Below are 22668 nucleotides of genomic sequence, written 5' to 3'. Positions count from 1 at the left end.
GAGAATCTTACAATTTTGCTAGCCAAATCCCGTATCATTGAGAGAGTGATTGTGATTCAGTACTAGTGTTCTCTTCCCTATCGCCAAGCATGCTATAGGTCATAAATAAAAGCAGCAGACTACATGAGAATGAGACCTGGTAATTGGGGATGGATTAGTATCCCTAGGCGGTATAAAACTTGGCTGGCAGCACTGACAGAGGATGGTAGCACTGAAGTATTTCTCAGCTTCAAAGATTTTTTCCCTTTCTTAATGGACAACTCCAGTCTTTCGTTTCCAGGATTGCAGTCTTTTTTTTTTTTTTTTTTTCCTTGTATCAAATATGTGCTCACCTTGATTTCTCTGTCCCTGGCATTTAAGGTAAATACCATCCACATTTTTTGGAATCCATAGAAAGAAAATGGCTGTGTAGCAATCCATATCACCCTTTCTTGTGATGTTTATTCTCTACATTCTCAGGGTACCATGCTTTGAAGAAGGAACTGAAGAAAGGAACCCAACTATCCAGGGACTCCTTTTATGTACGCACCAATCTGGATATCCTGATGCAGCAGGAGGCCTATTTCATCCGGGTGAAGTCACAAGAAATCCTCCATGTCTTAGACACTATGTATCGGGGGCGTCTGGAGTGGTACTGTGCCCATGTCAACCCTGAGACCCAGAAGGAACAGGCTCGAGGAGTGGTGCCCAATTTCAGCAGGTAATTGGAATATAAAAAGTTTTTTAAAAAATAGGGTACCCTAGATCTAGTCACATCTAAGTAGGTAGTAGTATATAGTCTTCTCTTTCTCTGTGACTTAATCCCAGTGTTACATAACATAAAATTATATTTGTATACCGTGATACACCATGGAATTCAATGTGATCAATGGCGTAGTAGGGGGGGGAGGCAGTGGACTGCCCCAGGCACCATCTTGGTAAGGGCACCAGTGCTTCTTTTCCTCTCCACCCCCACTCCTTCCCCGCTGCGCACATGTCTTCAATTCCCCACCACTATACCTCTCGCTCTTGCCGACACAAGCAGCAGCTCCAACCTGCTGCTCATGACGGCCTCGGCGCTCCCTTAAGAACATAAGAACATAAGAAATTGCCTCCGCTGGGTCAGACCAGGGGTCCATCGCGCCCAACAGTCCGCTCCCGCGGCGACCCATCAGGTCCATGACCTGTAAGTGATCCTTTGTCTAAAACCTTTCAATCCCCATTTTTCTTCTATCTATACCCTTCCATAATATTATCTCTACCTCTATCTATATCCCTCAATCCCCTTATCCTTCAGGAACTTGTCCAATCTCTCTTTGAATCCCCTTAAGAACATAAGAACATAAGAAGTTGCCTCCGCTGGGTCAGACCAGAGGTCCATCGCGCCCAGCAGTCCGCACCCGTGGCGGCCCATCAGGTCCATGACCTGTCAGTGGTCCCTGAACTCATCCTATAACCTATCACTACTTCTATCTGTACCCCTTAATCACCTTCTCCTTCAGGAATTTATCCAAACCCACTTTGAATCCCTGTATTGTGTTCTGTTCAATCACAGCTTCTGGGAGTGCGTTCCATGTGTCCCCCACTCTCTGGGTGAAGAAGAACTTCCTGGCATTGGTTCTAAACCTGTCCCCTTTCAGTTTCTCCGAGTGCACCCTTGTACTTGTTGTTCCCCACAGTCTGAAGAATCTATCCCTATCAATCTTATCTATGCCTTTCAGGATCTTAAAAGTTTCTATCATGTCTCCTCTAAGTCTCCGCTTTTCCAGGGAGAACAGCCCCAGCTTTTCCAGCCTGGGCATATGACAAGTTTTCCATACCTCTTATCATTTTCGTCGCTCTTCTCTGGACCCCCTCAAGTATTGCCATGTCCTTCTTGAGGTACGGCGACCAATACTGGACACAGTATTCTGACCTATCACATCCTCTGGAAGCGCATTCCAGGTGTCTACCACCCTCTGAGTGAAGAAAAATTCCTAGCATTGGTTCTAAACCTGTCCCCTTTCAATTTCTCTGAGTCTAAACCTGTCCCCTTTCAATTTCTCTGACGTTACGTCCGTGTCCATGCATATTGGTTATGGGCACCCCCTTAAATACTGCTTAATTCAATTAGCACCATCACTGCTAGTATCATGGACTTGAACTTTGAAACAGGGTTGATTAGTATTGCTTTTTTATGCTGATTAAGTAAGATTTATTTTTCTGCTTGGGTTTCATAATTTTTCTGCAACAATGTCTCTTTCTTTGTTATTATTTTTTGAAACAATAATAAAAATTAAGATAAAAGAATAAGAATCTTATGTCTTTGTATCACTCTGTAGTGAGAATACTCAAATACTGTGTGCAATTCTGGTCACCTCATCTCAAAAAAGATATAGTAGAATTAGAAAAGGTACAGCGAAGGGCAATAAAAATGATAAAGGAGATGGAATGACTTCCCTATGAGGAAAGGCTAAGCATCTAGGGCTCTTTAGCTTAGAGCAGAGATTGGCTGAGGGCAGATATGTTAGAGATCTATTAAATACTGAGTGGAGTGGAATAGGTAGACATGAATTGCTTATTTCTCTTTCCAAAACTACTAGGAGTAGGGGGGCATGCAATTAAGCCACTAAGTAGTAGATTTAAAACAAACCAGTGAAAATATTTCTTCACTCGACATATAATTAAACTCTGGAATATGTTGCCAGAGAATGTGGTGAAAGCAATTAGCTTAGCAGAGTTTAAAAAAGTTCATAAGCCATTATTAAGATGGATATGGGAAAATCTACTGCTTATTTCTAGGATAAACAGCATAAAATCTATTTTACTCCTTTGGGATCTTGCCAGGTACTTCTGATCTGGATTAACCACTGTTGGAAACAGGACACTGGGCTTTATAAACCTTCAGTCTGTTCTAGTATGGCAAGACTTATAGTCGTATGTTCTAGAAATGTCACTAGCATAACAGACTCATCATCACAAACCGCTAGCACAGATTTAGTTGGTCTCCAAAACCACGCTCAAATTTTGTCTACAAAGGCCACAAAGTCTCTATTGTCTTCTCTTGCATGAATACATGGTTATAAAATTGCCTCCCATTGTATCCTAAAATTTGTTTTCATTTTATTTTTTCAAGAGCACAACAACTTATGCTGATTCAGCAGAAGCTTGGTTTGGTTGTGACAGCTGGAGGACAATACAAGACCCACAAGAACAAGGTAAAATGGAGAGTAATACATAATATGGAAATTCTTCCTACTTGTTCTCCTTGGTGGGGGGTGGAGAATAGGAAATGTGATCAAAATAGACGGTGGTGCAGGTAGCTCACTGAATTTGAAGGAACAAGGTGAATTCTGTTACAAAGGAAGAACATGAGGAGTAGAACTGTAAAGGGCTTTACTTTCATTACGCTTGTTTTATAGATAGAAAAGAGCTTTTATAAAGTTGCATGGCTATATATGCACATTGACAAAAAAGCACATCTGTGTACAGTGGGCCAGATTCTATAAAGGATGTCTAACTTTAGGCATCCACAATGTGGGTGTCCATCGACTTGGGCGTCCAAATAAAGTGGATAATAAGTCCAATTAATTACTTTAACAAGCATTAATTGGAACTTAGATGTCCAAACGCTGGACACGATTCTCAAAATAGACGTCCACAATTTCATGGACCCCTATAGGAAAAAGTCGCACCTAAAAATAGGCAAGGGCATGGTGTGGGAATGGCTTCAATTTGGACGCCCATTTAGAGAATCGCATGCCGCTCAGCGCCCAAACACGTCTACCTAACCCTAAAATGTAGGTGTTGCAAAACCAGGTCTACTTTTGAACGTGAGCTGGTTGATATTTAAAGTCAAAATATGTTTAATAATGCATCACTTAAGCAAAACACATGCAATAATATATATACACTTCCCCCTCCATATTCACAAACTCTGTATCTACGGATTCACTTATTCGCGGTTTTAAAACAAAAAACAAAAACATTTTCATTTTTCAGGTTATTTTAATAATAATAACTTTATTTTTCTATACCGCCATAGTCAAACTGACTTCTAGGCGGTTCACATAGAAAGAAGGCTGGACAATCAGCGAATTACAAAATGCAAGAAGAAGGAAGTTACATCATGAATTGGAGAAACATGGTGAAAGAATAAATGAGAGAAGAAAGATGTTACATAATACAATGGGGTTATAAGGTGAAAAAAAACAAACCAAAACCTTGAGAGAGGTGATCTCATTAAGCAAGGAATTTGTCAAATAGAACAGTTTTAATTGATTTTCGGAATGTGTTGTAGGTTTGCCTGGCTTTATTTATGTGGTTTCCCAGCCAGGATTGCTGTCTGTTTGCTTGGAACATGAAGGTTCTGTCTAGGAAGGATTTGTATTTGCAACCTGTGATCTTTGGGTATGCAAAGATGTTTTTGTTTCTGGTTGTATGTGTGGGGTTGTGTAGAGTGAAGTGTGTTTGCAGGTAGGAAGGTGCTAGGCCCCAGACTTGCTTTTAAACCCTGTAAGCCCCCCCCTTAAGCCTTACCTGGTGGTCTAGCAGGTTTTTGGGGCAGGAACAATCTTCTCACACTCCTGCCCCTTGAAGATCGCTTACAGGAAATGGCTCGAGAGACTACGGGAGCTCAAGGCAGCCATTTCCTGTGAGCGATCTGCACGGGGCAGGAGCGTGGGAAGATCGCTCCTGCCTGAAAACCCGCTAGACCACCAGGTATGGCTTAAGGGGGGCTTTCAGGACTTAAAATAGCTGGGGGAAGCAGGGGTTAGGGGCAGAACTGGCCTGAATATTATTCACGGTTTTATAATATTCGCGGGCCGGCTCTGCCCCTAACCCCCGCGAATAAGGAGGGGGAAGTATATATATATTGCATACTAAACTTCTATTTTGGGGCTAAAGAGGACTCCTATTTGATAATAATAGAAAAAGATGTTTTAATAAAGCATTACTCAAGCATAGCACATGGAAAAAAAAATAAATTATATATATATATATATATATAATTATATATATATATAATTATATATTAATATACACACACACACACTAGCTGATTACCTGGCATTGCCAGGATATTTACTTATCCCAATTATCTGTCATTTTTGATAATTTTTACATGCCACCCTCTTCCCATCCCCACAATATTTTTTCCCAGATAGTAAGTCATATGTATACCAAGTTTGGTCTCTCAATGCGTTTCAGAGTTATGTTGGAACATCATCTCAGCGAGGCCAGAAACTATGGATTACACAGTAAAATTTTTAATTTTCAATCATTTTTACATGTCACCCCCTTTCTACCCCCACAGTATTTTTTCCTAGATAGCAAGTCATATGTATACCAAGTTTGGTTGAAATCTGTCCATGCATTTCAGAGTTATGCTGGAATATCATCTCAGCGAGGCCGAAAACTGTGGGGTAGACAGTAAAATATGTCTTGTTGAATAATTTTTAAAAGGATAAACACTTTCAATATTGATTATGATAATGTCCAAAGACATAAAATAAGAACAGCATAGGCTATAAACTAAATCAAAAAATGAAGGAAAAAGCCTCAGAAAGGGCCCTCCCACCTCACCAAAATGGCTTTAAAGAAGTGGTCGAGCGGTCACCACTGGCAAAAAACCTTAATTGTGTGTTAAAACCTTATGCTGTGCTGTGCTTCGCTAATGAAAGTTAAATGATAGAGGAAAATTCAATAATTTTTACATGTCACACCCCTTTCCACTCCCACAGTATTTTTCCCCAGATAGTAAGTGATATGTATACCAAGTTTGGTTGAAATCTGTCCATGTGTTTCAGAGTTATGCTTGAACATACATACATACACACACACACAGATACATCCAATTTTATATACTGTATATATACTGTATATAAATATGCATACTGAACCTTATTTCCAAAAGGTTAAGAAAAGAAAAAGAGAGACACTACTCACAATGGCCGTGCTTCAGAGCAAGTGGACATTTTGATGCACAATCTTGACATCATTGTGACATCATCAATATGCACTTAGATGGCAGAATGCCACTAAAAAATAATAGGAACCCCTATTTAAACAAAAGCTCCGGTGGCTCAGTGGTTAAAGGCACTTCTTCCATCTTCTACTGGTCTTGGTTTCAAATTCCCACAACCTCCCTCCATGTACCTTAACAGCTTCTTTTTGGTCTCATAAAAGAGTATGACTTGTGGACTTTGTCATTTACATTTGCACTCTGACCTTTCCAAGGTCCAGAGGGAAGCTTATTTTTACCCTGAGATAGTTATGATCTCCTAAGGTATTATCTCACATGGCAGGAACCACTGTCTAAAAGAAAGTGCTTGTGGCTCAGTGGTTAAAGACACTGCTTCTGCCTTCCAAAGGTCACATGTTCAAATCCCAAGTATGGTCAGATATCCCAGCACATATTCCTATTTTTTAGTGGCATTCTGCCATCTAGGTGCATATTGATGATATCACAATGATATCAAGATTGTGCATCAGGCACATCCACTTGCACTGAAGCACAACCATTGTGAGTAGTGTATTTCTTTTTCTTTTTTTAACTGTTTGGAAATGAGGTTTAGTATACAATATATACCATATTTGCCGGCGTATAAGACGACTTTTCAGTACCTTAAAATCCTCCCCAAAGTCGGGGGTCGTCTTATACGCCGGGTACTGTTTACATGCCCTTACTTTACATGCCCTAACATCTCCTTCCTTACCTCCTTACAGTGCTTACGGTACTAGTAAACCTGCCGGGATATCAGCGGGGCCATGGCGGGACATCATTGTGACAAGGGTGCCAGCTCCTTCATCCTGCGCAGCGGGAAGCAGCGGCGCTCTGGCCCCACCCCTTTTCTCTTTACTACGTCTCTCGCACATGCGGCCGTGTGTGGAGTCTAGCCCTTAAGGAAGTTGCGGGGGCGAACAGGAGGCTTTTGAAGGCTTTTAAAGGGAAACTGTCATGCCAGCAAACTTGCTAGGGACTTGCCCGGCACTTGCTCTCTCCCTCTATGTGTTATCTTCCTTCTATCATTGACAGTTTCAGTTTGGTTAACAGTTTAGAAAACAAATAGCATGGCAGCTCCCATGGGTTTATTGTTCTATTCAGCTTTAGTGAATTAATTAAAATTGTTGAAATAAATTCTGATGTTCTTTTAAGTTTTATTTGTTGTGCAGAAGGTGTGCGGAAGAAGGGGTAGTCTTATATGGCGAGTATATAACAAACTCTATATTTTAACTGTAAAAGTTGGGGGGTCGTCTTATACGCCCAGTCGTCTTATACGCCGGCAAATACGGTATATATATTTTTTTCATGTGCTTTGCATGAGTAATACATTATTAGACATCTTATTCTATTATTATCAAATTGGAGTCCTCTTTAGGCCATAAATAGAAGTTTAGTATGCAATATATATATTTTTTTCATGTGCTTTGCTTAAGTAATGCATTATTAAACATAAAAAATAGAAGTCCCATTCTCCTATATGCGAATGCCTCCAGCACACCTAGGAAACGCCTAAGTCGCATCCACCTAACTGAAGCCTATCTAGCACCTAACTCGCGCTCAAAAGTAGACCTGTTTTTGCAAGCAGTCAGTCCTCTTACTAAAAAAATAGAGGATTTATATGCAAAATACATATATAATTCGTTCCAGAAGCATGCTTGTAAACCAAAATACTTGTATATCAAATCGAGTTTCCCACAGGAAATAATGGAAACTCGCTTTGATACGTCCCCCCACCCGAGGCCAGCGGCACTGCTTCCCCCCCCCCTGTAAACCGGCACCCCCGCCCGAACAATTTAAACTTACCCCCCTGTCTGGCACCGGCACGTAGCCCACAGGACGTGCCGGTGCCGCTAAAAGATCTTCCCTCTTCCCACAAAACACTCCCAGATTTTTAGACAAACTGTGCTGAGAATCAGAACAGTGCAGTATCAAAAACCTCACAGTTCCAAACAGTCACTGTAACGGTCTGACTAAAACAAACACTCTGCCACAAAAATATCAAACAGAAAAAAAAACCTCACAGCTTGCAGTTCAGTCCTTGAAAAGAGTTGTAAAGCCTCTTGCAGCTTCAATACCCACACAGGCTTGTAGGGCTGCTAAAGGTGGTATGGATCCAGCCTCTACCATACCCGGGTCTACAGCATTACACTTCCTTGAGCCAGCACTGCTCTCTTGGGAAGAAGCCTCTGTCTTCCCTCACACCTCCCTTTCCAAGTGCAAACTACAGGCTTTTCATGAGAAGGAGCCACACCCTGCTCTACCTGAGCCTTCTCTCTCAGGGGCTTCTCTCCGGCTCCCCCGGTGGACATTAGGGAAATAGCCTTCCTGCCTATTCCTGGAAGGAGGTTTAAAACCCTTGTCCCTAACACTGCTGTGTGCATGGTGATGAAAGTGCAGGGCTACCTCTTCCCCCCATTCTGGGACAGTGTCATCCTCCAGTGGGTCAGTTTGGTACTGGTAGCTATCCCTGGCAATCCCCTTTCTGGGCTTCTCAGTACCCTTTCTTCCGGCTTTCCCCGGGACCTTGGCAGGCACAGCGCCTGGCTGGTCACAATATATAGATACAGTATATTTCATGTACTTTGAGGAACATAGTGGCCAAAAGAGGAATTGGACAAGTGTTGAATTTATCCTAGAGAAGTGACAAGTGTTTGATATTTATCCTAGGGAAATGACTGCTTGTAAATCAAGAGGATATAAGCTTGGCTTTGGAATTGACGTACAGTTTACTATCTGAGTGTGTGTGGTGTAATCAAGATTCAAGATTCTTTATTTTTGATATATCATCTATAAAAATACATGTCTAGACTGTGTAAATTATAAAAACAATTAAAGGAAGTAAATAAAAATGGTAGTTTATCAAATGTTAAAAATACTGGACAAATTTAAATTAACATACATGAGATAAAAGGATAGTAGGTGAGGGAGAGGTTGTTTAAAATACATTGACGTAAAATTAATAAAAAAAAGACGGTAAATGGGGAGTGGTAAAAACAATAGGAGGTGATCACTTCAGAAGAAGTGTTAGATATTTCAAAACTATATATGAATCGGGAAGTTAGAAAGTGGAGGCTGATGCTAGAGAATGAAAGCATCTTTAAAGAGGAAAGTTTTAAGTTTAGTTTAAAATTTTTCAAGGGAGTTCTCTAATCGAATGTCGAGTGGAAGGGCATTCCACAAAGAGGGGGATGGATTTGCGAGTGGTGTCATGAAACAGTTCCCGTATTGACGGTATAGAAAGTAAATTTTGATTATTTGATCGGAGGACCCTTGATGATGAGTAGGGGATCAAAAGTTTATCTATAAATGCCGGTTGATTAGAATTTTTTGTTTTGAAGGTGAGAAGAAGTATTTTATAGGAAAGACGATGAGAAACAGGCAGCCAATGTGCTTTATGGAGAAGAGGGGTGACATGATCAAACTTTTTAGCATGATAGATTAATTTAACAGCAGTATTTTGTAATTGTAAATGACGGATTTCTTTCTGGGTTATGCCTTGATAGAGGGCATTACAGTAATCAATGGTTGAAATTACTAGGGAGTGAATCAAGGTATTAATAGAAGAATGGTCGAGAAAAGAGGAAATAGAACGGATGAGCCTGAGCTTATGAAAACATTTCTGCATGACTGCACTAATTTGTTGATGGAAAGTAAGATCCCTGTCTAGAATGACTCCAAGAAGTTTAACTTTGTTATCCATTTGAATTGGGGAGGAGTCGGTACTGATGGGTAGACATAAATGGTCATCTGGGGAAATTGAGAAAAGAACACTAGTAGTTTTAAGGATGTTCAATGATAGTTTATTATGCCGAAGCCAAAGGCTGATTTTATTGAGTTTTTGATTAATTTCTGTTATGTCTTCAGGGGATGTAGGATTTATGGGATGAAGTAATTGGATATCATCAGCATAAGTATAGACAGTAAAACCTGTAGATTGGGCCAGGGTGAGTAGTGGAGCTAGGAATATATTAAAGAGAAGGGGAGAAAAAAATTGAACCTTGGGGCACTCCATAGTTTTGGTAGATAGTGGAAGAGATGGAGTCATTAAAACTGACTTTATAGTTTCGGCTTGAAAGTAGGAGGAGAACCATTGCAAAGCTACAGCCTTGGCACCCTGATGTTGTTGGCACCCCACACTGTTCCTTGTGACCCTGGACAACCGGAACAGAATAGAAATATGATAAAGGAGCCAAATGTAAATACCACATAGGATATAAATGGTATATAAATAATTGAAAGATTAAAAAATAAAATATAATAGTGGTACCAGCCTTTTACTGCATATAATTTTAATGTAAAGAAAAACAGCATAAAATTGCCATTCTAATGATGTCATAATGCTAATACACGATAATGTTATAGATATTAGGACATCTATGTCACGCCTAAAAGGTGATTCTGTAAAGGACGTCTAACAATATAGACGCGCCTAGATTTTAGATGTCTTTTACAGAATCTGGCCCTGAATGCAGGCATTCCAAGGGACAATGATTGTGCAGAGTAAGGGCAATGTTGTGATGTAAGCGTGTAGATTTAGAGTATATGTACACAGGTGTGACTTTGTGTGTTGGCATTTAGTCACTATTGGAGTTGATTCTGGGAGCCTATTTTTCTTGTCATATCTTTATACAGTTCCTTCAAAGCATGTACAACCAGAAATAATACAAAGAAAAGAACAGAGTTCCAGAATCATGTAATGTCTGAGACAAACTGAAAGGAATACAAACATGAGGAACATTTTCCACAAAGTTCTAGAACAAACCCCCACCCCCCCATCAAAAAAACAGAAGGCTCTTCTCTTTGGAGCAACATACCCAATCGACAATTAATAGCGTACACAGACTGAATTTCCACTATTTTCAATGCAATTATACTGCTAGTCCCCCTTCTATCTCACTCAACACCTTCCTCATCCCTTCCTCCTCTGGTCTCTCTCCTCCTTCTTCCTTTCTGCCTCTCTCGAATTATACATAGCCTTGAACTTATTTAGGCATAGAGCAACTCACAAATTGAAGATTATATTAGATGGCTAACAAAAAACAGAAATCATCCTGCCAGTATAGAAGTTAATTGTTCAACAAATGGCTTCTTCCCTCGGGAGTTAAGGTATTCCAAAAGGGTTCCTAAATAGTCGTGAACTGTTTCCCTGCTTTGGAGTCCAGATCAATGATGTCTCTCTTTTACATTGAGACCAGTGTAATCATCAAAGATTGCCAGTGGAAGCCTATGCTAAAAAGACACATGGATGCCTTTGTAAAATAGGCACATTTGTGAACTTCTCCAATAGGCATTCTGTTATAAAATCAAGCTCTTAGAGAAAGGCACTGTTTGCGTGTGACTTCAATATGCGGCGAGGGCCTATATGGATGGTCCTTAGGCAACCTGGTAAACAGATCCTTCTGTTCGACACTTAAATCTCCTTTACCCTCTCTTCTCTCCCTTTCCCTTCCTCCCTTCCTCCTCTCTTCCCTCTTTTTCTCTCCCCTTCCTCTCCCTCTTACCTATCCACCTCCTCTCTCTCCCTTCTCTTTCTCTCCCCTCTTACCTCTCTTTACAGTTGCCTTGAGCCTGTATCCCAGTTCTGGGATAGACCAAAAGTTCATCAAGCCTAGTATTCTTTTTTTTTCCCCCACAGTGGCTAATCCAGGTCACAAATATCTTCTTTTTGGGATGTAGAGTTGACTGCCGCGACGTCTTATCATTTCCATAGTGCTATTAGATATAGGCAGTGCTGTATATTATACACGTAAGAGACGTCCCTATTTTATCTCATTTATCAGTTCGATCTCACTTCTTTGTACCTTTTCTAATTCCACTATTATCTTTTTTGAGATGTGGTGACCGGAATTGTTCATACTACCCAAGGAGTGATTACACTATGGAGCAATACAGAGGCACTATTATAATATTCTGTTTTATTCTTTATTCTTTTCCTTCATGTGTGTGTGCTTAAACAAGGAAAGCTAATAAGATAATTTGAAAAGATTTAATCAAAAGACTAAAGGGGAATTTTTTAGTGTTTCACCTGTCAACACACACTATCAATGATCACACTGCTAATCATTGTTAAACCAGAAACCAATCTCCAGTGAAGAACACCTTCTCTAAACTCCAGTAGTTTTTTTATTGTACAGGTAGAAACAGGCACTTACTGTAGTCTAGAAGGGAGCGAGGAAAAACAGATTAAACCACAATGAATTACTGCCACAGCAGATGCTGGAACCTTATTGTAGGTGTGGAGTACATAGAGTGTGCTAGCAGTGGCACACTCTGTGGTAAGAAAGGAGGTACCTAAGGAAGTAGAGATCAGTGAAGGCTGCTCACAGGAACCAGATGGAACCTTCTGTTTCTTTTCTTTTTGACTTGGAAGCACAAGATGGGAGGAGGGACAGGAGATACCTAGCAGGCAAATGGGCCTGAGTCTGAGCCAAAAGAAAGGCCCATAAATCAGTGAATCAAGGAGCATGTGCCCAGAGGGGACCAATAGCAGCAGAACTACAAAACTATAGCAGCTTGTAATTCACAGCATACTGGTACTTAATACATACAAGGGTCATTTCATAAATAATGCACACTATTACATTAAATTTCCTTTTCTTTTTTTCCAAGTATTTCTTTACAATCCTTCAATATAGTCTCCCTGCTTTGCAAAGACCAAATCTCAACATCCGGGAAGCTTCATTATTCCATCCAAGACACCGTTTTAGTTCAGTTGCTGACTGGCTCAGGTACTGGCGGAAGAAATCTCTGCCAGAGATGCAAAACGATGTCCATGCATAGGTTGTTTCAATTTTGGAAAAAGGTCAAAGTCTGGTGGTCTCATGTCTGGACTGTAGGGAGCATGAGGTAACACCTCCCAGCCGTATTCATGTAGGTTTCCAATGACACTCGCTATGTGCGAGTGAGCGTTATGAAAAATGAGTGGCCCAGCTAAGAGCAACTGAGGTCGGGTTATGGGAATTTTCTGCACATTTTTTGCAAAAAATCACGATAATACACTGCCTGTGACACTTCTTCCACATGGAACTTTGTCTGTGATGATGATCAAAAGCATAAATCATCAATTGTTTGACTTTTGATTGAGCTCATCAAAATTTTTTTGGTCGTGTGGAAGATGGAGCTCTCCATTCGTCATTGAAAAACTATGTGAATACGGCTGGGAGATGTTACGTCATGCTCCCTACAGTCCAGACATGAGTCCACCAGACTTCGACCTTTTTCCAAAGTTGAAACAACCTCTGCATGGACATTGTTTTGCATCTCTGGAAGAGCTTTTTCCTGCCAGTACTCGAGCCATTCGGCAACTGAACAAAACGGTGTCTTGAATGGAATAATGAAGCTTCCCGGACGTTGGGACTCGGTCATTGCAAAGCAGGGAGACTATATTGAAGGATTGTAAAGAAATACTTGAAAAAATAAATAAAACATATAAATTTTAAAAAATAATGTGCATTATTTATGAAATGACCCTCGTACAACAATATAATCTGCTCAGATGCAATGGGAGCAGCATGCACACAACTTATGCAGTTGTTTAATTTGTATATGTGTCATGGCACACTTAGGCATGCTTACTTAAGCCTGCCATTGAATTAACATAATACCATCTTACACCTGCATTCTAAAAAGTGTCAATATACTATTGGTGCTAAGTGTGGCTTTTTGTGGCACTTAATTCATGGCACCAATTTATAGACCTGCCACTTTAATGCCCATTCAGTCACGTGAAAAAATCTGAAATTCACTGACTTATCTTAGTCTACTTATTCATAGGTAAACATTGATGTCTTGATGCACTAGATCCAAAAAAACACAAATTGGCAAAATTGAGACTTAGCCCACTTGTCCATAAGACCTTCAAATTAAGGCCCAGATTTTAGAGGAAAAATGTCCATACTTCTTTTTATCTGCCTCCTAACAATCAAGTTGATCTCTGAAGGATATAGAGATCCTGTAAAGCGTGAATCCTCAGTCAAGGGGCAAAGGAAAAATGGGGATCACCTTTCTTAGTTACCTGGGCAGAGTAAGAACTAGTAGAGGGAAATCTAATTGTTACTAGCCTGGGCAGGAGGATCCAGGGGTGAACGTGAGAGATCAGAGCATTGTTACTTGAGGTGAGGGTTACAGTTACCAGATTTTTCCATGGAGAAACCCAGATTCATGGCCCTGCCTTGTTCTGCCTCCAGCCTCGCCCCCCCCCCCTCACAAAACCTCATCTTTCTTTTCTAACTTCCAGGCAGCTGTCTGGAGGGCCTCCAAGCATGCTCAAATGTATGTGACATCATGTGCACATGCTCAGAGACCCTTCAGACACAGCCGGGAGGTGGGGGCTTTCTAAAACCTGGATAAACTAACAGTCTTTGGAAAGTCTGTCCGGGCACCCGGACGGTCCTCTAAAAAGAGGACATGCCTGAGTTTTCCTGGATATCTAGTAACCCTAGTGAAGGTGTCTGTGCCCCTGACTATACTGTCTGTGATCCTTCCCCTCCCTACATGGTATTCTCCACGCAGGTAAACTGGGAAAATCACTTCTATTCAAAATCACAGGTCTCTGGAATGACCTTACCATCCCGCTGCGGAACCTGAGCTCCCTCCATTATTCCGCAAGCAACTAAAAACCTGGCTCTTCTCTAACATGTAATTTCTTTTTTCCCTTACTTTTCCACTCAACTTATAAACTTATGTAAACCTTTTCCTACCCTTTCTCATTTTTAAGTTCTTGTAAACCGTGCCGAGCTCTACTTCCGTGGAGATGATGCGGTATATAAACTTAAGGTTTAGTTTAGTTTAGTCTGTGGTAGGTGTTTCAATAATGAAGGGAAAAAAAATCTGATGAAGTATGACAAAATTAAAAAGAGAAAGAACATTGATGCACTTAGGTGGAAAATAAAACCAGTTATCTGCAGATTTCTGAGGCTTATACTCTGGCAAAAGAAAGGCCTCAATTATCAAAGAACAGACGGAGATGGATCCACATTACTTACACAACTCATTAATCATATTTTGACATGTCAAAGACTGTAATACCATCATGTCTATCATTTCCAGGTGCATGAAAACAAGCAAAATAGGGAAATATCAATCTGTGAATATCACACAGAAGGATTCGTTTAGTATTTCTGCTTTTATCTCATCATTTGCTAAACATCGGTCCTTGGCATTTTCTGTCAAGTTCCACATCTGGCCTTCCTTTTTTCCTCAACATACTTGAAAAAAACATCTTGTCAGCTCACTTGACATTTGCTAGTGCTTTTGCCATCCTGATCTCTCTGTTCACGTCTTTCAGGTTTATCTGATACTCATTCCTGTGTTCCTCTGCTCTGATCCTCTATACTTTGTGAATTCTACAGCAAATCATATTAGCTTCCTTTTTCTCTTGCTTTTATTTTGCATACTTATCTGATACACTTTCGGACACTCATTCTTGCAGCTCTGTTTTTAACTGGGTAACTTTACCTGGACAGCACTGCCTAGGTAGAATTTAACTGCACCTCTGATGTGTATTTTCCCCCTCCTCTTTTTATCTAGATTTCAGGTTTGAGGGGGGTGGGGGAGGTGGTCTAAGTAGGGGGAGAGGGGAGTCTATGTAGTAAGACCATGGTATATGCTGTGTTTTTTATATTCGATATAATGTTCTGAGTCTGGCAAAACTTTACTGAATTTATGATATACACTACAGGTGCTTAAATTTTTTATTTTTGTATTATTTTTTTTTAGTATTTATATACCACTTATAGTCTAAGTGGTTTACATTCAGGTACTCAAGTGTTTTTCCCTATCTGTCCTGGTGGGCTCACAATCTATCTAATGTACCTGGCGCCCCAGCAGTGAAACCGATGCCAGACAGACTTCTACGGTTTTTCCCATATATGGAAAGACAGATAGGGATGGGTTGGAGTCAGCTTTGATGGCAACTCCATCAGTGGGGCAGTGCCAGACGGACTTCTACAGTCTATGTCACTTATATGACGAGATGGATCAGGAACAAGTATGAGTATTTTATACCATATTCATGGCGTCTGAGTACAGGCCTCGGGGGGAGCAAAAGACATCTTATGGTGAAACTTAGCAAGTAAAATTTAATAATATACTGGATTGTTGGTTCAATATTGCCTTGATAATGAATACGTCTGTTGGGCAGACTGGCTGGACTACGTAAATCTTTGCCATCATTTACTTTGTTACTATGAATTAAATAATGTAATATCATTTGAACACGGGGTGTACGGTCTTATGGATACAAGCCACTCTAGTGCAAGGATGGGCAATAACAGTTCTTGAGGGCTTCAGTCCTGTTGGGTTTTCAAGATTTCCATAATGAATATGCATGAGATCTATTTGCATACAATGGAAACATTGCACGCAAATCAATACTTTCATGCAAATCAATACACTCATGCATATTCATTGTGGAAATATTGAAAATCCAACTAGGTTGTGGCCATTGAGGACCATGGTTACCCCCCTCTGCTCTAGCAAGCAGGAACCTAAACACCAGTTGCCAAACTACCCAGTTCCAGGAGGGAAATACATTTACAACCCAAGGCAGTATGGTGTTGTAGTCTTTGATTTTACTCATTGACATCAATACTATGGGTCTCATAGTGCAGCAGTATAGGGTTGTTAGAAATCCAAGACTGCCTTAAAATCTCTCTGCTGCAATGAGTAATACTATATGTGTCTCAGATATGTCTAGATTGCATTTAATTTTTCAAAACCTGACGCCTCAGCCCCACCACTCCACCGCAATATTCAATTTAAAGAGCGGGAAGTTTTATGTGGGCGCCTCATCATTGGCTGCCGGGTTTGTAACGTTGTTTAGATCGTTATAATCTTTGTTTTTTATTTTTTTCTGTTTATTTTTTATTTTTATTCACTTTTAAATAAGCTTAAAGAAATTTCAGAAATTTTAAGAAATAAATATTCCAAGACTCTTCAATTTTGAATGTCATGATATAAACTCTAAAAGTTTTTTATACTTATCTCAGCATAAACCCAGGGAGTCAGACCCGACATGTTTCACAAAGATGTGTTTTATCAAGGGTCTCCCAAGGGCGCCGCTGTCATCCGACTCCACTTTATTCATGAGAAAAGATCTTCTCATGAATAAAGTGGAGTCGGATGACAGCGGCGCCCTTGGGAGACCCTTGATAAAACACATCTTTGTGAAACATGTCGGGTCTGACTCCCTGGGTTTATGCTGAGATAAGTATAAAAAACTTTTAGAGTTTATATCATGACATTCAAAATTGAAGAGTCTTGGAATATTTATTTCTTAAAATTTCTGAAATTTCTTTAAGCTTATTTAAAAGTGAATAAAAATAAAAAATAAACAGAAAAAATAAAAAACAAAGATTATAACGATCTAAACAACGTTACAAACCCGGCAGCCAATGATGAGGCGCCCACATAAAACTTCCCGCTCTTTAAATTGAATATTGCGGTGGAGTGGTGGGGCTGAGGCGTCAGGTTTTGAAAAATTAAATGCAATCTAGACATATCTGAGACACATATAGATTACTATTAGTCTGGATTATACCAAATAACTACTTTGGCCACACGGATTGCAAGCAATGAGTAATACGGCAGCTCTGCATATAAACTACCAAACTCAGTTATGTGCCATCTGCATTATAGGTTGGAGGCATTAGAAAGTTGAAGGAAGGATTAGATTGTGGGTTCAAACCCCACACTGCTCCTTGTGACCCTGGGTAAACCACTCAATCCTCCATTGCCACAGATACATTTGATAGATTATGAGTCCACCAGGACAGATAGGGAAAATGCTTGAGTACCTGATTGTAAATTGCTTAGTCTAACCTTGATAAGTAGTATATAGATACCTAATCTAATCTAATCTAAACCTTAGGTTTGTATACCGCATCATATAAGAAAAGGAAATTTGTTTAGAAGGTACTTAATGGAAATGTTAAAAGTTCCAATGGAATCGGTCCTCCCTGTAACGAGAGTGTATTTGAAGGGCAAAGTGAAGAATTTCAGGCTATGAATATATCACGTAATGAATATATCACGTGAGGGAGGTTGGCACCTGGGGCGGTGGCACCTGGCATCACTGTGCCATGTGATCCCCCCCTCTTCCCCAAAGCTTGGTCACCCCCCTATTCTTCCCTGCCACTTGAGTACCCCCCGTGTACCTCTTGAAATGTTTGCCGGCACAAGCAAGATCTTCCACCACTGTTTGCACCAGCGTTGGCTCCCTTCTGACATCACATCCTGGTCCCATGACCAAGAAGTGGTGTTGAAAGAGAGCTAACACAGGCGCGAACAGCAAGTGGAAGATGCTACTCTTGCTGGCAAACATTTCTAGAGGTATGCGGGAAGGGGGGGAAGAAGGCAGAGAGGAGGAAAGGTGTTGTCTGCCTGCCCCCCCTAGAAAAAAGACCTTTTGGACATGGGTGGGGTCAGAAAATTGAAGGACTGGACACCCAAACATTGCACCAGTGTAATGGGGTACCTTACAGGGCACTGCTGTAAACTTCACAAAAAGGGTGCCACATACACATCTCACCACAACAACCTTATAGGTCATGGTAAGCCTCCCCCAAAAAACCCCAGAACCTACTAGACCCACCTATCTACCACCCCAATAGCCCTTATGGCTGCAGGTGCCACTTTATATGACAGTACATAAGGGTTTTGGGGGGTGCACATGTTTCACCATGCATGCTGTGATTAGAGTGGCTTATGGGCCTGGGTCCTCTTCTCCATGGTTCACTAGCCCATCCCCCAGACCACTTAAGCCACCTCTGTGCAGCTCTACTAGGCTTTCCAATGCCAGGCTGCCAGGTGCTGATGTTCTGGAGGCAGATATGTGACGTTTTTATTACGAATTATATGGCGGAGTGGGGGGGGGGGAGGGGGGTGTCAGTTTTTAGCGCCGACCAGGGCGGTAATAGCTCCTACACTCATAGGAATTCTATGAGCATTGGAGCTGTTACCCCCATGGCTGGTGCTAAAAAACACGTTATGCTTTTGTAAAAGGGGAGGGGGTAAATTATTTTTAAGCCACTATTTTTTCTTTTTCAGTTTCAGAGAAAAAGCACCCCAGAGAATCTCCAGTCATCAAAAAGCAAGACCCACTCTAATTCAAAGAGACCTTCCCTCTGCTCTTCATGGCCCAGCCAAGGTAAGTTCAGTCTCCTCACTTCCTCTGAATGCAAAGTATTAGCTAAGGCTGCCGATCTGCCTCTATATTACTATAGATTTTCTGAATGTTTTTAAGAATTTATTTTTGTTATGCAGGGGAAAAAATAGTTGCAAAGAGCAAATGACACGTCATTTATGCAGAATATGGGTGATGTACATTAGGTTTATCTGGATCATTTACCAAGGCTGGGACTAGAACCTCTGGATGCTCTAAACAAACTCATTCATTTTTTAAAGCTGGGTCTTAAACACCTCCATAATTATCTGCAAATCCAGCTATTCAAAGATCCCTAGAATCTTTATTTTGACATTTTATTCTTAATTGCCCCAGAAAAACCAGGGACGCAGCTACCCAGTTCCAGGCCTCAAACTCAATCACAGATAAATGAGGATTGTGCAACTCACAGTCATAGAAGAGCCACATACACGTCTCTTATCCTACAGCAGGGGTAGGAAACTCCGGTCCTCGAGAGCCATATTCCAGTCGGGTTTTCAGGATTTCCCCAATTAATATGCATTGAAAGCAGTGCATGCACATAGATCTCATGCATATTCATTGGGGAAATCCTGAAAACCCAACTGGAATAAGGCTCTCGAGGACTGGAGTTCCCTACCCCTGCCCTACAGCATAATACTTGGGGACAGACATCTTAACACCCTGCCACAGAAAAATGAGGGAAATGCACCTTATACCCAGCTATGGAGAAATCACCACAAGATGCTGATATTTTGGGCATGTTCTCTTGTTTCTTTCACAATGGTACTTTTCACTATTTTGGTATCTTAGCCCCTTCCTGGAAGGATGGTCTGCAGGATGTGGAGAGGTGAGGGCCCCTACAATTACGAACTGTAGCATAGAGAGGAATGTAGATCTTTGCAGTTGCAGGAAATTCAATTTGTGAGAGGATGAGTATTTTGGCAATGTGGGATTGGTCTTAAAACCGATTCTGATTAACACCATTTGTGAACAATATTCTGAAAAGGTTAGAAGGCAAGGTTTGCTTATTCGTGGATGGCATGAAGATTTGCAAGAGAAATGGATACCCTAGAGGGAGTAGATTGATTGATGGAGTCTGTGCATGGTAGAATGCTTAGCAGTTAAGCTTTAATGCGAGACATGCAATGCATTTGGTGTGTAGAAATCAGAAGGAACTGATGTGTATGAACAATGCCAGAGACCTTGGGGTGATGTTACCTGATTAATGTCAAGGTAGTTAAACCATGTGATAAGCTGGTGACCAGGACAGTGGGCTGCGGAAAAAAATTAGGAGGTGGTAATGCTGTCTACAGGTCGTCTTTATATACGTTTTACATGGGTTTTCAGATAATAGAACTACAGTCTTAATTTTCCCCTTACAGCAAACCCCCTTCCTCAGGCTGTCAGACTTGGAGGAGATCCTATTTTTTTCTCCTAATCAGTGGGTTCATTGGAGATAAATCATCATGGAGGAGACTACTACTATTTAACACTTCTATCGTGCTGAAGGATGTATGCAGCGCTGTAGATTTTGACATTAAATAGACAGTCCCTGCTCGGAAGGGCTTACAATCTAACTTGGACAGACAGACATGACATAGAGGATTGGGGATGCAGAACCCAAGGAGGAGAGTTAGGAGTTGAAAGCGGTCTCAAAAAGGTAAACTGTTAACTTGGACATGAATACTGCCATAGACGGAGCGCACCATAGGGATTCAGGTAGTTTGTTCCAGGCACATGGTGAAGTATGACAGAAAGGATAGAGTCTGGATTTGGCAGAGGAAGAGAAGAGCACAGATAGGAGGGACTTGGTATGCCCCCACCTGAAATACTGCGTCCAACACTGGTCGCCGTACATGAAGAAGGACACAGTACTATTTGAAAGGGTCCAGAGAAGAGAAACTAAAATGGTTAAGGGGCTGGACAAGTTGCCGTACAGTGAGAGATTAGAGAAACTGGGCCTCTTCTCCCTTGAAAAGAGGAGATTGAGAGGAGACATGATCGAAACATTCAAGATACTGAAGGGAATAGACTTAGTAGATAAAGTCAGGTTGTTCATCCTCTCCAACGTAGGGAGAATGAGAGGGCACTCTCTAAAATTGAAAGGGGATAGATTGGGGGGGCGTGGCTTAACGCGAACACGAATGGACGTGTAATCGCAAAGCTCCTCTTCATCTAGGCACAGAATATAAAAAATTATTCCCTTCTGGATAATTTCATCAAAGAAATAATTACTAAAGAAGCGGAACATATGATAAATGAAAATATCCTCTTTTGCTGAAGTTAAAGCGAAGCCTGAGGTAATAGGAGCTGGAAAGGCAGAGTGCCGTTTTTTCTTCAACGGTTTTATGAGACTTGAATTGCAGCGCTGAGACAGTGATGCGTGTGAGTGAAAAGCTGAGAGAGAGGAATGCCGGCATTTGAATTGTGAGTCGCTAAGAACAGATAAAAGTCAGTTGCTTAGAAATTATTGAAGTAGAAGAAGATTACTGGAGTGAGTGTTGCTCTCCTCTATCGTAGCTGCGACTGGGCTTGTGAGAGGAGAGCCAGAAGAAAGGATTGCCGGTTTTTTTTTTAGCGCTAAAACGGCGTGATATTGACTGACAGAGCTAATAAGATAAATCTGCAAAAAATATTTGACCTGCCGTGCCTGAAAGAAACCTAAAGGAAAGGAAGATAAAAAGGGATAAAGCTATGGCGGTTTGAAACAGACGCTGAACCCTGAGGGCAAAGAAACGGCGAATTTTCTTTTTACTTTTTACTGAAACAGAAGGAGATTGAGGAGAAGGTTTGCTGGAGCGACGAAAAAAAACTTAAGGTGAATAATACCAGCCTAATATTATGCTTGTTATGCCTAAACAAGAGTTGTTAATTCCTTCGTGTTGAAAACTGACTAACAGTAAAGAGAGAAAACGCTGATCTTGTTCTGAGGCTGCTATTAATTGATTTAAGTGACGGTTTGATTTCTCCTGCCGGTGCTGATTTGGAGCCCTAAGGGTGGAGAACGGAGGAGACTAATTTGTCTTTTGCTGATTTCTTTTTGTGAAGAAAAACAATTAAATCATCACGATATTGAGAAGGGCTGTTAAAAATTTAAACTGAAAAAAAAAAAAAAAACCCGACTATAATCTGAAGCCTATTGTTAGTTAAATTCCTGAGCTGTGACGGTTTTGAGATAGCCCTTTACAGTCGGTATGAGCCCTGGGAGATCAACTAATTGCCTGAAGACACTGAAAAGAATGAAGGCAGTTTATTAAAAATATATTAGTCAACAAAAAGTTCTTACTTTCTTTGATAAAGGACTACTGCCTGTCAAAGAAAAAAGGAGAAGATAAAACTCCTTAAATTAAAAACTGATTCTGGTGAGAAGAATAGTGCCTATCAATCTAAAAGTAGGAAAGACTGAAAAAAAAAAAATAAAAAAAAAAAAAGCCCTCCTCTGCAGATTTTGATGAGAAATCCTGAGGGTAAGGAGCTGATTTCTCCTATTATATAGTGTGAAAAAAAATTGGTGAAAATAATATCAATTGAAACTTCTCTCCAACGAAATTAAACTGAT

General features: G+C 40.7%; 1 protein-coding gene across 3 annotated transcripts in view; it reads left to right on the top strand.

Annotated features, from left to right (window-relative positions):
* CARD10 (caspase recruitment domain family member 10) overlaps positions 1–22668 on the top strand; it is a 258903-nt gene that overhangs the window by 210213 nt on the left and 26022 nt on the right. For all 3 annotated transcript variants that reach the window (XR_004538001.1, XM_033929903.1, XM_033929902.1), the window contains exons 19-21: positions 460–700; positions 3095–3176; positions 19013–19112. Coding sequence is in view for 2 of the 3 variants with exons in the window: in XM_033929903.1 (XP_033785794.1) it covers positions 460–700; positions 3095–3176; positions 19013–19112 (423 nt within the window). In the remaining variant the exon portion in view is untranslated. The remainder of the gene's footprint in view (positions 1–459; positions 701–3094; positions 3177–19012; positions 19113–22668) is intronic.

Source organism: Geotrypetes seraphini, chromosome 2 (assembly GCF_902459505.1).
Source record: "Geotrypetes seraphini chromosome 2, aGeoSer1.1, whole genome shotgun sequence".
In the NCBI taxonomy this organism is placed as follows: Eukaryota; Metazoa; Chordata; class Amphibia; order Gymnophiona; family Dermophiidae; genus Geotrypetes; species Geotrypetes seraphini.
Note: the sequence above shows the minus strand (reverse complement) of the source record. Positions and strands in the feature narration are given on the sequence as shown.